At 39.0% G+C, this 15,704-nt stretch overlaps 2 protein-coding genes across 2 annotated transcripts in view; both read left to right on the top strand.

Annotated features, from left to right (window-relative positions):
* lrriq1 (leucine-rich repeats and IQ motif containing 1) overlaps nt 1-6,127 on the top strand; it is a 35,623-nt gene extending 29,496 nt beyond the window's left edge. Inside the window, exons 24-27 of the mRNA XM_063480332.1 lie at nt 860-968; nt 1,329-1,389; nt 1,952-2,072; nt 4,658-6,127. Coding sequence (XP_063336402.1) covers nt 860-968; nt 1,329-1,389; nt 1,952-2,072; nt 4,658-4,791 — 425 coding nt within the window. The 3' untranslated portion in view covers nt 4,792-6,127. The remainder of the gene's footprint in view (nt 1-859; nt 969-1,328; nt 1,390-1,951; nt 2,073-4,657) is intronic.
* Nucleotides 6,128-9,902: 3,775 nt separating this feature from the next.
* Nucleotides 9,903-14,966, top strand: alx1 (ALX homeobox 1). The gene is made up of 4 exons (XM_063479126.1): nt 9,903-10,242; nt 10,593-10,897; nt 11,256-11,384; nt 13,812-14,966. The coding sequence occupies exons 1-4, from the start codon at nt 10,053-10,055 to the stop codon at nt 14,145-14,147; spliced, it is 960 nt and encodes a 319-aa protein (XP_063335196.1). The 5' UTR covers nt 9,903-10,052; the 3' UTR covers nt 14,148-14,966.
* The last annotated feature ends 738 nt before the right edge of the window (nt 14,967-15,704 follow it).

The following is a 15,704-nucleotide window of genomic DNA, read 5'->3' as shown; positions in this document are numbered from 1 at the left end:
ATTCACTGTATTTACTGTACGCGAGCAGGCTGGTGTTTGAAAACTGATATCTGGACTTCTCATGCACCATCTCTCCCTCTTTCTCTCTCAACTTTGGGAAGTGCAAGTAGCCATTTCCTGCCCTTTGCTGCCCCAGGGGAGGCATCTATCACTTGACGTTTTTAGTGCGGCTTCTCAATTAACCCATGAAAACTGTAAAGCTCTTTTCTTCTTTTTACAGCTCAGCAAAAGCAAGTGAATGGCTTAAATAAATGCATCATTAGTTCCAGCACTGGCCTGTCAAAATAAATTATCAGTTTACACCCATCTAAGGCAGCATTACTGTCAGTGCAACGTAAATGTTTATTTTGAATTACGACCTTATTATGGGATTTCAGCATAACCCGTAAATCACCGGCCTCTTGGATTTTTCACTTTCACAAACTTTTGAAACATTGCTTGGATTCAATTTTACAAAGAAAAACAAGTCACTGCCATTGTTGGAACAAAATGAGGCCTTTCCTGTTGCATCTTTCAGCAGTGCCACATGAATTATTACACCACCTTCTGCCCTAACATGACTTTGACCACTAATCTGTCCCGATGAGGGTAAGCTGGCATGCTGTAATGGCAGTAAAACGTGTCAAACTTTGCCACAGAACAGGCCTTGCAGCTGTTTATTTGTTCAGCTTGAACACTTGTAAGCATCTGTTAACACAAGCCCTGTACTGTCATTTAGACTCATGCTATCTTCTCCACAGCACATGGTGATCAGGCAGTTATTTCTTTATTGCCACTGTTGTCAAAAATGTTACCTAACCAACAAATTGAAAAAAGAACAGCCTGTGACTCTTTATTTCATTTCTTCTGTTGAGTGCAGCTGGTGGGGCTGAGACGGGCCATCAGCAGGCAGAGAGGACAGAGCAAGTTAAGCAAGATCAAACTCAGCAGTGGCTCTATACCCAGGCCACTCATGGGCATTCAGACAGGTGAGCTACTTAATGTAGATCATAAGGTGATGAAGGTGGTGTTTATGCATCTACCTGTATCGATTCATCTTAAGACCTGCGCTGTATCATTATAAAATAAAATATTCCAGTGCACTGAGAATGACATTAACTTCTGCTGAATCAGGGAGATGACAGAAATAAGTGAGTGTGTAGGCCTGTGCTTACCCTGCCCTATTTAAAAAAAACCCAGACATAATCCATATAATTTGTTTCTTTTTTTTTTAAATTTAATATGAGTTTTTTGCTTGGAAATGGAGACTGAAATAGAGAGTTAATCACTGGATTGGTGTGAAACATGCAGAACACTAATCATCTAAGCATTTTATGTTTTATCCTCAGTGATCATTTCTTACCGGACATAAACTCATCCATTCTGAACGGAGGCAGAGTGCAGCTCGTAGTGAGTATTGTCCCCCCCAGCCATGCTGTTTTCCTCCCTTGATTTGAATCTTTTTTGTGGCGCAGTTGCATGCATGTAAAGGTATGTAGTATTTACATTTACCAGTCAGAGTCACATCCCACACCGTAGGTCCTCTCCCTTGGAGTCTGTCTCATCAACTTTGATTTAAAGGAGGAAGGGGGGAGGGGGAGTCTGAGGTTTAGCTCTGTAGTGACACTTTCAATTGGATCAAGTGGGCGCGATTTCTTAATTTCACTTGTTGAAATCCCAGTGTCACACTGGAGCAGTTTGTTTAGACCTGAGAACGATGCTGATGGTTGTGAAGTCTTTGAAGTCACAAACCACAGGTCTCCTCGTGCCATTATGGAGCAGTGTGACTTATGTTTACTGGCAAGAGGAGCTGCCCCTTTCCTCTAGTTTCTTAGATATATGCTTTGACTGCAGAGCTGCTGGGTTGTTGCTTTTCAGAATGTTCGACTACTTGCATGAGATGTTTCATTTTGGGCCTCATTTGTGTGTGTGTGTGTGTGTGTGTGTCTGTTTCTGTGTGTGGTGCATGCAGGCTAACGCAGCATATGCAGATTGTCTAAATCACACCAGTGGACTGTGGGCCAACAGCAGTTTGGTTGGCCAGGGTTGCAAAGTGAACAGTTATGCCCGTAGAACCTCCTCCAGTCATGCAAGTGAGTCTTGTAAACTTGTAAACTGCTTTTCTCCACAACATCACAGTGATACTGGGAATAATGAACTGGTCTCTCAGCAGAGTGTAAAAAAATATCTGTATGTATGTGAAGTAAAAAAAAACAACTCTCCTTGCAGAAGTGTTTCCCTTAGTTGTTGTTTTTTTTAAACTAGTGTAATCCAGAGAAATGTAGTGTATACTGTATAATTTATAGCAAATTTAGAGATGTATATATATTTAAAACTCATTATGTGTGCAAAATCTTTTATGCAAATGTGTTAATTATTACAATTCTAGAAAGTTGCCCTTAACGTGAAACTAAGTTCTGACTTAAAAATAACAATTAAAAAAAGGACCAATAAACATATGAGCTCACTGTCACATATATCTCTATATTCTCCTGTTAGCAGTCACAGAGAGAAAAGCACGGGCTCAAATTCAAACTCTTCAAAATCTTTGGGCGGGGGGTGCACATAACTGTGTGTTTATTACATGTGATCTCTTTAGGTTTGCATAGTTGCACCTATGACTACTGGGCCACACAGATCTGAGTGCGCAGAGCCAGGGATAAAGGCCGCTGCTTATTCAGCCTAGACCGAGTCCGCTGGTCGTCTGCTGCGGGAGGGGAGGGGAGCCACAAGGTCGGACTGGGGACAGAGTGTCGTGAAATTCTCCTCTGACAGGAAACAGGCAACGAGGGAGAGAGAGAGAAAAAAAAATCAGTCCTTTCAGTGAAGAATGACTGGCCCTTCTGTCAGGAGTAGTGGGGCTCAGGAGTTTGAGTGACAAAGATGCTACTGACAGGCTGACAAGCAGATGACCACATTAAACAAGCCCAGGAATCCGAGTGAAGGAGAGCCCTGTCCATGTTAACGAAGCCAAATTGGATTCCGATGATGATTTCAAAATGATATCCACGAGGTGCAGCAACAGGAACGAGCATCTCCCTGTTAGGCAGGCAGACTCTACGGGGAGTGCGGCCGGGAGAAAGAAAGCCTCTTTGTCCGCACTGATCAAAACACCCATTATCAAAATTGTGAAGGGCAAATTGAAATATGGATGTATGTGTAAGGAAAGAATATTTCTTGAAAAGCCAATTAGATATTTTATAAACTTGGAAAGGGCATCTAATGGTCCCAGTGGTCATCAAAAAGTCATGGCTTGGAAATTCCTTATGGAGTAAAATCAGGGAACGCAGCTTCTTTGATGTAAATCTTCATACTGAGCCTACGTGATCCTGCAAAAAAGTGTGACTAACAATCGCCTTCGCCTCTAAAGGGGCATACATCATCAAAGTGGGGGTTTAAAGTTAGAGGGTTCACTTAGTTTGGTATAGCAGTAAAGACTACATAAATAGTCTATAACCTGTTGCAATGCGATACTCACCTCTTGCTGGGACAGTACCATAAAATGCATTTCCAGGCTCACACAATATTTTCATTACGTGTGCAGAGGAAACTACTTAAGTTAAGCTGCTCTTGCAACCCTAATAGGAGTAAAATGACTGAAAACAATTTGTTTGGTCACAGTGGTTTGTTAAAATGAGCAGTTTAAACAAAAATAAAACTGTACTGTTAATAACAGAATGCACGACTAGCAGTGCTATTAGGAAAACATGCAGCAATAGTTCAGTGTTCTGCTTCTGATTTCAAACACATTACTGCACAAAGTTCCTTAATATACTGAGCCACCAAAGCTGACCTGGGAATAAACACCAAAACACTGTGTATTAAAAGAGACCACGAGGAAAGGAAAATCACAGTGTTAGCCCAACAGACTTGAACAAAATCAAAACTTAGAGATGTGTGATTATGTGTGACTTGTGAGCGGATGGATATTCTATATAGTTTGCCAGCTGTGCGGATATTTGGGGCTAGCATAGAACGTGCGATGCATCCCAGCCCTCCCACCTAAAGAGCGCTTCGTGCTGTTGGACTCCCTGTGTGAGGCAGCCGTGCTGACTGCGGGTTTGCACTCTACACGTGGAATGCATCATACCCTGTAGAAGCGCTGCCTTTGTTCTGTATGTTTAAAAAGCTTTGTACTGATCCCCAGGTGAAAGTGGAACGCCCTCTGATACGGCACACACACTGCTCCTGAGAGGCACCGAACAAAAATACAAAAACCCGCCTGCTCACACTTAAGTCTTTAGTGTGAGATTTAATGCAGCACCAGCTTGAGTATTTTGAGTCACACAAAATTGACACTCAATTTTCAAAACATGTATATTAAGTACATATTACAAATCCTCATATTTTAACCTACTTAACACTGCATCATTAGTTAAAGCTTTTATATTTACTTTTATGCCATGCATTTTTAAGTACTTAACAATTTCTATAATGTGACCCTAGCAAACTAACATGACGTTGTGTGTTGCAAAGATAGCCTTCCCTCTAGAAAACTATGTTATGAAATTAATAATAACCCATGTTAATAAATTCTATAAAATATTTGAGCAGACACAGAAGTACAAAACGAGTTCTCAGTATCAACTGTTGTTATAGTATGAGTCAGCAAAGTGAATTCACTCTGCTTGTTTTGAATGTTAAATACTGAAGCCGTCTTCTTCCATTTTGTCTCCAGGAAAAGAAGTCCCATCTCCCGCGCGAGTCACGTCTGCCCCGTCAAAAAAGGAGCGTATCTCCTTCCGTGACAACCCGGTTCAGCTGAGCGGTGGCTGGGGAGGAGGCAAGAAAAGGGACAGAGTGCGCAAGTAAAAACACAAAGCCTCCTTCCAGAGGTCACCACTTTTCCTGCCCTGGCTCTGCAGCCTCTAATAGATGCAGTTGCAGCTTTCTTATATGTACTTCGATGCATTTTGCGTCAAAAGATTATTAAAATATGCGTTGGTAGAGCAAACGTGGATACTTTAGAAAGTTTTTAGCTATTAAAATTCGATGTGATTTTTCTTTGCCGGTCAGCTTGATTTTTAATGCTGTTTTATTGCCTGCACTGAGATGGAAAAGCAGATGAAAACTCAAGACTCCCTTTTCTGTAAATTAATTAAGGCCAACAGGACTCAGACCAGCCCAAATATCTGCAGGCAGTTCTATTATGTTCATTCAAGTATCAAATGCTGTGTTCTCAAGTATCATTGCCCAAACCTCACTGCATCCAACTAGCACCGAAACACATGGAACAAAGTCACAAATGTTGAGTGGATGACATGCTTCATATGCAAATGATGGCAGGAAATAAGAACCAGAACTTTTAATGCCTGTTTCTTAGGATGCTGTCATTTTGCCTCCATGCAGATTTTAAATACAGATTGTAACTATGAGATCAGTCTTACCCTTTTCCAATTTTCTGTTGCTTTCTCAGAGCAGACTTTATGAAAGTGCAGAATTTTAGTTCGACTGCCCTGTATTTGCGTTTAGCGCTTGCTAACCAAAAGTGCACGTGAAATGACTGCATTTATGTTCTCAGCACAAACGTTGGTGTTAGATTTGGAACACTGTTTTCTTTATCTTCTGCTGTGGATCGTAATGGCCTTGTCTGTGTATTTGAATTTGGAGATCCAAGGCATCCATCCACAAACACAAACCCTACTGAAGGCAGTGAACATCAGGCTTGAAGGTTCCTTGCTGGTCCGCTGCCTGAAAATGATAAGTTAATGAATGTCAAAACAAATAGTCAGAGTTGCAGAGTGGCTCCCTGGAAGGAAATGCATGTCGGCCTGTTTATTTTCCTTCTGTCTTTCACTTAAGCATGGCTTGAGGCTGTGTTTTGACTGTACACGATCTGATGGGGATTTTTGTCTTGGAGAGTGGCGCATGCCAGAGATGTGGTGGTCCTGCCCACTTGGGGGCTGTTGTGAAACTGGAGAGCACTGTTCTCCTGCAGCGGGGAGACTGATTCTTCTAGTTGCTTTTTTGTAGACTGTGATCATACCAGTACTGCATAAGTCAAATCTGATGCTTTGCTTTACAGACAGGTGTGCGTGGCCTATCTGTGCCTATGTCTTATCACTAGTATTACTTGACACAAGTTCAGATTTGCCATTAGAGCTGTTTTCTGCAGCTTCCTATTCTGAAGTGATATTGTTAAGCTGTAATCTACCACTCTTCATTTCATTTGTTTACGTTTGGATTATGTATGTAACCCAAGAGATCCAAAACCCATTGCCTTGTAAAATGAGAGCTCCACTGCACATTTAGATAAGACCAAGAATGTCCCTCTCAGCCTCGTCTGCCATGTCAATGGGACTTTGCTTCCAGATCTCTCCAAGTGCTCTCTTTAAATGCATTCAAGTCCATAAAACCACATTTCCATGTTTTCACTACAATTCGCAAATTTTGCACATTTTTGCTGGACATTTTTGAAGTACGTTGTGGAGTTATAACCAATTCCTGGCAGCTTTTAGGTTCCTATTCATTTCTGAATGTTTGAAAATGAATTAACAGACACGTGAAATGTTAACTTTGGCCAGTGGTTTCAATTTAAAGAAAGCAGTGGCTATCTGGAAAGATTTCTGAAGAACACTGGTGTACTTGCAGAATAATTCACTGTGATGTTAAAATAGTTAAAGCATGAGAAACACACAGACCTTTAAATGCAAATAAAGAAAGAATAAAGAAAGCTGTGGTGAGGCAATGCAGGATAAGGGTGTGGCATGACCTTGATATCAAGTTTGTGTGTTGCAAGAAAATAATATATACTCTGAAGTGATTACATTTTTTTTAGTCAATATTAAATCTTAAAGGGTTTGAATTGTATGTACATTCTTTAAAAAGGACCTTAATTTTGCAGAAATATACTGCTTTACTTAAAAATGCTTTCGAATGTAAAACCCTTATTGATAAAAATGACAGAGGAGTTGGATTCTATTTATTTCTACTTTATTAGTAACTCTGTCAGAGTAAGAACAGATTGTGCAAGCTGCCCTCTAAATGCAAGTTTGAGAAAAAGAAAATGGAAATGTTTTCATTATCAAATGTATCATTAAATGAATGTTTAGACACACTTTTTTATGTCTGTTTTTTTATGATGACTCGAAATATAAGATGTGTTTTATGAAGAAGTAAATAAGAAACACAATTTTTGTATTGTAATAATAATTGATGTGATATGATTTTGTTTGTTAAATTTGCTTTGATAATGCCTAAACTGCCTTTTCTTTTGCTACTGGTTTCAGCAGTTTACTACAATAACAATGGTTTATGTATGGTGTTTTGTGCTTTTATAAGTACTTGATGTCTTTTAGCATCTCCCATGACACAGAGGTCGTAAAGACTGTTTTGCTGTTCATTGATTTTTTTTTTTTTGTTAAGCCTAAACCTTTTAGATATGTTTCAAAGTATTAGGAAAAATATATTAATTTATTAATGTATTAATTGATTAATCATATGCGAAATTTATAGTCTACAAAAAAAATATCTTCACAATGACAAGACGAAGAAGAACGAATTTCCCATTTATAATTTCCCTGATATATAAAAAAGCATATACTATTATAAACAATGTATTTACCATTTCCTTTACCCTTGTACTGTACCATAGCATTCCATTAGCGTGGCTTACTTAACTGGACGGTTTGCAGTGGTTTCAGTCGTATAGGGGGCCTGTGCAACATGTTTACATGAACTCAGAAGACTTAGTGAAATCACTGAGACTTGAAGCTTGTTAGTGCTCAGGAATGCCTGACTATGGAAAAGCAAATGGCAAACAAAATGAAAACAAACTTTCATGACGCTGATGCGCTGCTTTCACTTTCTGAAATTCAGCCAAATGTTCTGCAGACTCGAGTGGCATCAATAAGCTCACAGTTTGTGCTTTTGGGGAAAATAAACTTTGGTCTTTTTCTGTGTGTGTTTCATGCAGCCAAAGTTTGAAGACATTTCGTTAAATTGAATTATACCCAAGGGTAGCTTTGGGCATCATGATGTCATGTTTATGCCTTCTGAAGTGGCATATTTTGGCCTGTTCAGCTTCAGCTTTTTTGTGTGTTTGATCATGTTCAGTCACATTAAGGCTCAAAAGGTTGAGAATTAGTTCAATTCAATCATATATTTTAGAATTGTCTTTTTTTTAAGTCTATTGTAGGTCTTTCAAGGTTGCTCACATGACATTGGCAGCAGTACTTATAGAATTAGCCTGACTGATCAACTCATGACCAGCCTCTCCACTTTTGCAGAACCATGCAGGAGCTATTGTGGCTGGAATTTCCAGCAGAAAGCCCACCAAACCACAGTGAACTTTTAACATTTTCTCCACAGCATGAGCCAGTGTGCAAGGTCATCGTAGGAAGGCTAAGACACCCCCTGCTACTTAAGAGCACACCTATTTATTTTTATTTTTTCTCCTGTGGCACCATGCAGCCCCAGGTAACTGCCACTGACCCTCGAGCGAACCAAAGCTATGCATGGTGTGCATCGCAGGTGGTGTAGCTCAGGGTGGAGATGTGGAGGTGGAAGATGGGCTTTGGTTAGCGGTAATATAATTCTTACAATAAGAAAATACAGAAGAACAACTCTTCCTGTTCTTTTTTTTTTGGTGAAAAACTCGCAGCTGGGTCCTGTGTGTGTGTGTGTGTGTGTGTGTGTGTGTGTGTGTGTGTGTGTGTGTGTGTGTGTGTGTGTGTGTGTGTGTGTGTGTGTGCTCTTGAGGGCTTAATGAAACTAAACTTTCCCGGATGTTTCAATTAAGAAAAAAAAGGAATGATCAATATTCCAGTAATGGAACTTTTTAAGTTTATTGCTAAAGTTCATAAAATCCTCTTTTCACCCAGCAGACAACAGTGGCATTGTCTACTCTAATTAGAGAGCATGGTTTTAGGTTTTTAGTCCAACTGAAAAGAATTTCTCGTCTTATGCTTTTAAAAAGTTTTCAGTTAGTTTTGCAAGCATCAAGCAGCAGCTTCATGCAGGTTTGCAGCCGTAATATTAGATTCTCATTACAAAGCAATGAAGTGCACAAGATCCTCCGCGCAGCTCGAAATGTAATTTAAAGTTTAGCTAAAAATGAATCTTACTCTAAAGCCACCAGACATGAAATTTACATTATTATCGTGTTAGAATAATAATAATAATAAAATCACTTCTTAAAATCCATTTTTTGATCGCGTAAAAGAGAAAGCCTGGGATGTGCCACGGTGTTAATAAAGATCTGTTTCTGGCCGCAAATAAATGAAATAAAAAGAGAAAATCTTTCATTGGGTTTTCAGAAGGATTTGAAATAAGCAGATTTTTTTTAATAATTAACAAATTAATAATAATAATAATAATAATAATTTACCCGACAAAGACGAACGCATTTTCCACCTTCATGTTTTAATAATTAAATATGATTGATTATTTTACTTCGTCACATGACAGATTCGCAAATGTCAAATCTGCTTTATATCGATTTTACTGGTTTGAAGTTTCAGAAATGATCTTTTCTTTAAAATGGTCATAAATCAATCCTCCGAACTTAAATGACTTACTGCAAAATATAACAAACTTATTTATATGTTCACGCCAATAAAATCTCCTCCGTTTGAGAACATCTGACTGTTGACTTTATTCTGCTGCCTGCAGGTTAAAATATCCCTCCAAATAAATAAATCACGAGCAGAGTTCTTACAACATTTCCAAAGACGCGAATTAAATCCCATTTTCAGCTGAAAGGTTTAGCTGTAGAAAAATTATTGCCTCATTTTGGACGTCTAAACATGCTGTAAATTAAAGTCATTTTTGATTGTTTCCTCGAATTCGTTGTGGGTCTCCAATCACTTTAAACTGCTGTTTGGTTTGGATTCAGGGCGTAGGAGGAGTGGGAGGAGGGCGCTTTTTCATATTCAGAGAGGGGGTGCTCTTTAAGGATCTCGTTCTCTTTGGGGCTATAAAGACGTTGTGCCTTCAAGACAGAGCAAATTATCTTCATCGGCGAATTATTGCTTTACAAGACGTCTCTACTCGTCGGTGCGCGAAGCGATTAGTTTCTCTTTTTTCTTTTTTTTATAGTGACATTTGATTAGAGCGAGCGGTTTTCGGTGAAGATGATGGAGTACATGGAGGATAAGTTTGCCTTGAAAAGCCAAGCGATGAAGGCCAGCGATTACTACATGGATCAAGTCATGGAGAGCCTGGACAGCGCGCAGTACTTCACCAAGTCTTCCCCAAAATGTGTACAGGCCTTCGGGCTGCAGAGCGGCGAGCACCGCTCCTCTCCCTGCGGGGATCAAACCCGTGAGTACAAGCTTGTTACGCTCATTTTTGCGAAGTCAAAAGTTATCCCGCAAATGTGTGCGCCAGTTAAGCGAGAGAGAGAGAGAGAGAGGGGGGGGGGGGGGGGGGGGGGAAAGCTTACATTCCCCGAAGTCGATCTTTTCAATGACGTTTAGTTTTATTCTCCTACTTATTAATTACAATTTCTTTTGAATTTTTATTTTCATTTTTTAATCTAATCTATTTTTAACATGATCTGATATATAAAATAATTTAATTTAATCTCCAATACAGGCTAGTAGGTTACATATTTTGGTGCAGTGACTAGCAAATTGAGACTGTTGTTAACTTATCACTTATTTGTATTGTAGCCAGTTACAGTGTGCCAAAAACAGATGAAGACACCTTGCACTCTGACCTCGGGAGGCCCATGGACAGTTGTTGCACTCTGCGGGCGTCTCCGGTGACAACCGGCTCGGAGAAAACCGATTTGGATGAGATGGGAGACAAGTGCGACAGTAACGTGTCCAGCAGCAAGAAGAGGAGACACCGGACGACCTTCACCAGCGCGCAGCTCGAGGAGCTGGAGAAAGTGTTTCAGAAGACACACTATCCAGATGTTTATGTGAGGGAACAGCTGGCAATGAGGACGGAATTAACAGAGGCTAGAGTGCAGGTAGAGTTTACTGACCGACTCGTTTTTGCTTAAACATAATGAGAACAGGAGCCTTTAAGCGCTGAAAGGCGTAGCCTAGTACGGCAGCGGGCGTTAATACCCAAACCCATACAGCCTACGTATACGTGAATATATAAGCATAAAGGTTTTGATAGTTGAAATAAATTTACATGTGTGTTTCTTTTAATTTTTTGTTTAAATGTTGCAATTTTTTTATTTTCTGTTGTCCCATTTTTTTTGTTATTTTTTTTTTAAATAGATTGGCTACTTTTCTCGCTTTCTGAGCCTTTGGGAAGAAATAATATTAATAAATGTAAACATATTTTATATTTCTCTCTTTTTTCTTTTTACTTAAAAGGTGTGGTTTCAAAACAGAAGGGCAAAGTGGAGGAAAAGAGAGCGCTACGGACAAATCCAGCAAGCCAAAAGTCACTTTGCAGCCGCCTATGATTTATCCGTGCTACCGAGGACAGACAGCTACACACAGGCATGTATTGACAGTTTTATTTTTTTTTTCATTTTAAGCATTCATGGACTTTATTCTCTTTTCAAAAGAAAAGGAATTTCTTTGTCAGCTGCATGGGCTGGAGGCAGTGCTGTGCTTTATAAAGAATATGAACTCTTTACTCTCACTCCTTTCTAAACATCTCAGTTATGTAGGTCACTTCAAACTTAAATTAGTGCTTCGGCCCGATTGCTCGATAAATCACTAATTATGAAACCCATCTTCAGATAGGAGCCTGAACACTGATTAGAGTCGCTGTGAGGTGTCATGTCTGAATGAATGAGCTTATATCAGATTGCATGTTGGCTGAGCATTTGTCTTGCTGTTTGGACAAAGGTCAGTTACAAGATGAGAGGAGGTGAGAAGAGAAGAGATGCAGAATGTCAGTGTTTTTTGTGTCTTTTTCTCCTTTTGTTAGGTGTTACATTAAAAATGGACATAAGGCCTTCAAGTGTTGTGGAGACTTTTAGGTTTTCAGAGATGTAAATATGCACACAGAAACTCTGTAGAGAGATTCGCATTTACACTCTGAGTTTGAGAAAAAACAAAACAAAACAGCTGACGTGTTTGATTCCAAGAGGCAAAAATAATCAAATGTAGTAAAAGGCAGAGTCATAGCTCTGCTATACCCTGGCTGAACACCAGGTTAGAATTCTGTTGGACTGTCTCACATTTTTTCCTCACATATGTTTCTGATAGATTCTCCTGGATATGAGCCATGCCTGTTCATACAGCTGATCCCCATTACTATCATTAAATGGACAAACCTACTTGTAACTCTGTTGGCACTGGCTGTTTCTGTCTGCTGAAACACACTGGACATGAGTTGCATTGCTGTGGCTTTTAGAGAACTTACTTTTTTTCTGTCAGCGAGGTTTTCGGTTGTTGTTGATTTTTGTGCAAAAGTTGAAGTCATGCATGTGGTCAAAAGGGCACCAGTCGATTCTTATGCTAGTTTAACTTAAGAATGTTCATCTGACTCCCAAAACAAACTTATTCAGTCAAAACTTATTTGGCATTTTGTCATTTGATTTTCAAAAAGCTATGCTTCAACAAAATGAGCTCTACCAGCTTGGTTACTATTGATGTGCAATTTGCAGAGTCTTTTGAAGAGGCAGACGTATTAGTTGACTTGGGATTAATGCTGTAGTGACTGAAGCTGCAGTGGCACATTTCAGTCACTGTTTTTTGACCGAGGAAATTTGCATGCTCCTTAGTTACATTGGCCTGTCCTCTCAGTTTAATTGAAAATTTGGCACTGTGTCGGGATCAAATTATTTGGATGTGATCAACCAGTCAGTAGACTCTGAGCTTATAAGTTAGACAGTCATCCTCCTGTAAGGTGAAGTTTATTAAAAATCTGTCATGTAGTGTTTACTGTAGCTTATCAAATGAGTGCATCTCTTGTGTTATCCTACTGCTCCCTGACTAAATTTTGGCCACATGACCTTTTAGAGTGAATTTAGGACATTTTAAACTACTTCGGAGTCACTATGACTGATAATCATACACATCACCATCAAACGTAATCATATCAGCAGTTCACTGAAAAATGTTCACTTAACATTTCATGGAAAGATGCATTACAAACACAACCCTTTAAACAATAATTTTAAGTTTTCACGCTTTGTATAAAAATATTTTTGCCCACATTTACATTTATTGTATTATTAATATGCAACTATTTAATATTCCTGTAAGTAGTTTTTACACGCTTTGGAGAATCAGGTCCAGATATTTTCTGAAGTTGACCTTTCAAGCAGACACTTGGTTACTAATGAAAATACTCTAGCTTAGGCAAAGTCTCTGCCCAGATACAACATGTGGGATGCCCAAGCACTCATTGTGAATTCTAGTTTAAATGACCAGTTTTATTCTTACCTGGGCTCAGTTGGGCATCACTCAAACTTTGTATTAGAGCGCTGTCAGTGTAAAAACTATGTAATATTCATTGCTATTCTCCTCTCTTTTTTTAAAGGTAATTTTTAGAAAACTTTAGCGCTACAGTAAAAGTTTAAAATCAGTTGCAACTTTCCAGTTGCATGAGATAACTATATATAAATAACAGAGGACATTTTAAAAACAACAACAACAACATTTTTTAGTGAAAAATACTTCTGTAAACTAGATGCTTGTTAACTACATCTCATACTCTGTATTTTGTGTTCCATATAGACAGTTTGAATAGCAATAATTGTACCCAGGATAGATCATAGTTTACTGTACAAGATCATGTCTGTAACCCTGTATTTACAATTCTCTTACATTTTTTCAAATGGTATGTCACAGATAACAGGTCAGCGTACAGTGTCTTTACGAGTTATTAATCCATACAAACTAATTTGTAGCATATGCTGGAATGAATTGAAGCCATTCCCTGTAGTATCTAACGGCCTCTTCACCCAACAGATCCCCAACAATCTGTGGCCGAGCCCAGCTCCTGGCAGCTCTGTGGTCTCCTCTTGCATGCTGCCCCGAGGTTCCCCTCCTTGTGTCACTTCCTACTCCCACTCCCCTCGTTCGGCCGCCACTGCTGCAGACCATGGCTACATGGGCTTCCCAAATCAGCAGAACCAATTTGGCCACGTCTCGCTCAATAACTTCTTCAGCGCAGACTCGCTTCTCACGCCGGCAAGTAACCCAGCTTTTGACACCAAACCTGAGTTTGAGAGGCGGTCATCCAGCATCGCCGTGCTGCGCATGAAGGCCAAGGAGCACACAGCCAACATCTCGTGGGCCATGTGATCAGGGTTCCCAGAAAGCCCGGATACTGTGTGGGAATTTTTTTTTTTTTCAATTATCACCTTTTGCACAAAAAAAGTGAAAAAGTGAACTGTTCGGAAAAAAAAAGCTCTATGTCACTCACAGTGAAGCTCTAACAAGCCTTTCTTTGCTTGGTGGACTAGAGTTCACTCTCCTACTACTTATGGTTCTGTGCTTATTAAAAAAATAATACACTCAAGCTCGGACCATAAAATTGAACTAGCCATGAAAGTGTATGACAATCAGCTGTGTTTCTGGCTGAAGCCTGTTTGAACTAATTGAAAGTTGTCATCAAACGGAACCAATACATTCATATCAAGGTAATGGTCCCAGCAAATATTGTCCACTCTGGTGAGAAGAGACATTTAATGAACCTTTGTGATCAGTGGAGATGAAAGCTCTGATGTGTATAAGCTTTGTCGTTGTTGTTTTTCTTTTCCTATCACCCTTTCCTCTTGACAGAAACAATAACAAAAACCAAAGGCTACCGTGGGATTTGGTACCACTTTGTGCACACTTGGATCCAGAGAGAGGGGTCCAAAACCACTTCAGTATTTCCAAGCACTGTGAATAGCTTTCTTTTACCTTTCATATTTCCCCCTGTCTCAGGACTGAAGATGAGCAGAGCAGAGGAAAAACCTACTTGGCGTACTAACGTGTCTGTGTGCTTTGCAGCAAAGCTGTAATCTCTGTTTTCTGCCTTTGTTCTGTATCAAAAGAGGCAGGTGTTTTTTTTTTTTTTAAATCATGTTTGTGCTATAAATTTATTTGATGGAATCATAATAAATGGATTTTACTTGATTCTGGTATGGCTGCATTTTTAAAAAAAAAAAAGAGATTACACTTAAATGTAAGGCAGGTGTCGACAAACCATGGAAAGACGCCTTGAAGAGCCTTTACATCCAAGATCTATTATTATTTCTGCTATTGTGCAGCAGAGTTTTAATATAAGTTAAGAAATATTAAAAACATGAGAGCGTCAAACAGTTTTACTGGGTGATGTATTCCATCATTATTAATATTAGTGCTGCAAATGTTTCTTTAGTCTGTATCTCACAGAGCACCCACATCTATATTAATCTGCAGCTGACTATTTCTAGCAAATTCACTCTTTACTCCACTTTGAGAGATTGCTTAAGAAATGATTTAGACATTTTAAATAATTACATTTGGAAATTAAGTTGTTTTTAATTATGCTGTTCCATATTTGCACAACTGGTTTATTATGGGAAAAATAGATTAGACAATTAAAGTCATGCATACCTCAGTTCATCAAAGTCAAGTATTTGTTTGGAATACATGATTTTTAAAATTATTTGTTTAACTAAATACCTCTATTTGGATAAAAATCAACCTCTTCAATAACTTGTTGGCCGTAGGATATGACTGTGTTCATTTACAAGGAATTTCTTTGTTTTACACGGAATCGTGTTTATGCCGAAGAGCTGCAACAAATACCTATTTTCTCCGTTGAATATTTTTTGATGACTTGGTTATTTTGTCTGTGAAATTTTGCGAAATATTGAATTATATTAATAA

Source organism: Pelmatolapia mariae, linkage group LG7 (genome assembly GCF_036321145.2).
Source record: "Pelmatolapia mariae isolate MD_Pm_ZW linkage group LG7, Pm_UMD_F_2, whole genome shotgun sequence".
In the NCBI taxonomy this organism is placed as follows: domain Eukaryota; kingdom Metazoa; phylum Chordata; class Actinopteri; order Cichliformes; family Cichlidae; genus Pelmatolapia; species Pelmatolapia mariae.
Note: the sequence above shows the minus strand (reverse complement) of the source record. Positions and strands in the feature narration are given on the sequence as shown.

Bases quoted from the DNA above. Each gene is read 5' to 3' on its own strand.
- alx1 (XM_063479126.1), top strand. From the start codon at position 10,053: ATGATGGAGTACATGGAGGATAAGTTTGCCTTGAAAAGCCAAGCGATG. The intron at 10,898-11,255 runs GTAGAGTTTACT...TTTACTTAAAAG, and splicing joins TAACAGAGGCTAGAGTGCAG to GTGTGGTTTCAAAACAGAAG. The intron at 11,385-13,811 runs GCATGTATTGAC...TTCACCCAACAG, and splicing joins GGACAGACAGCTACACACAG to ATCCCCAACAATCTGTGGCC.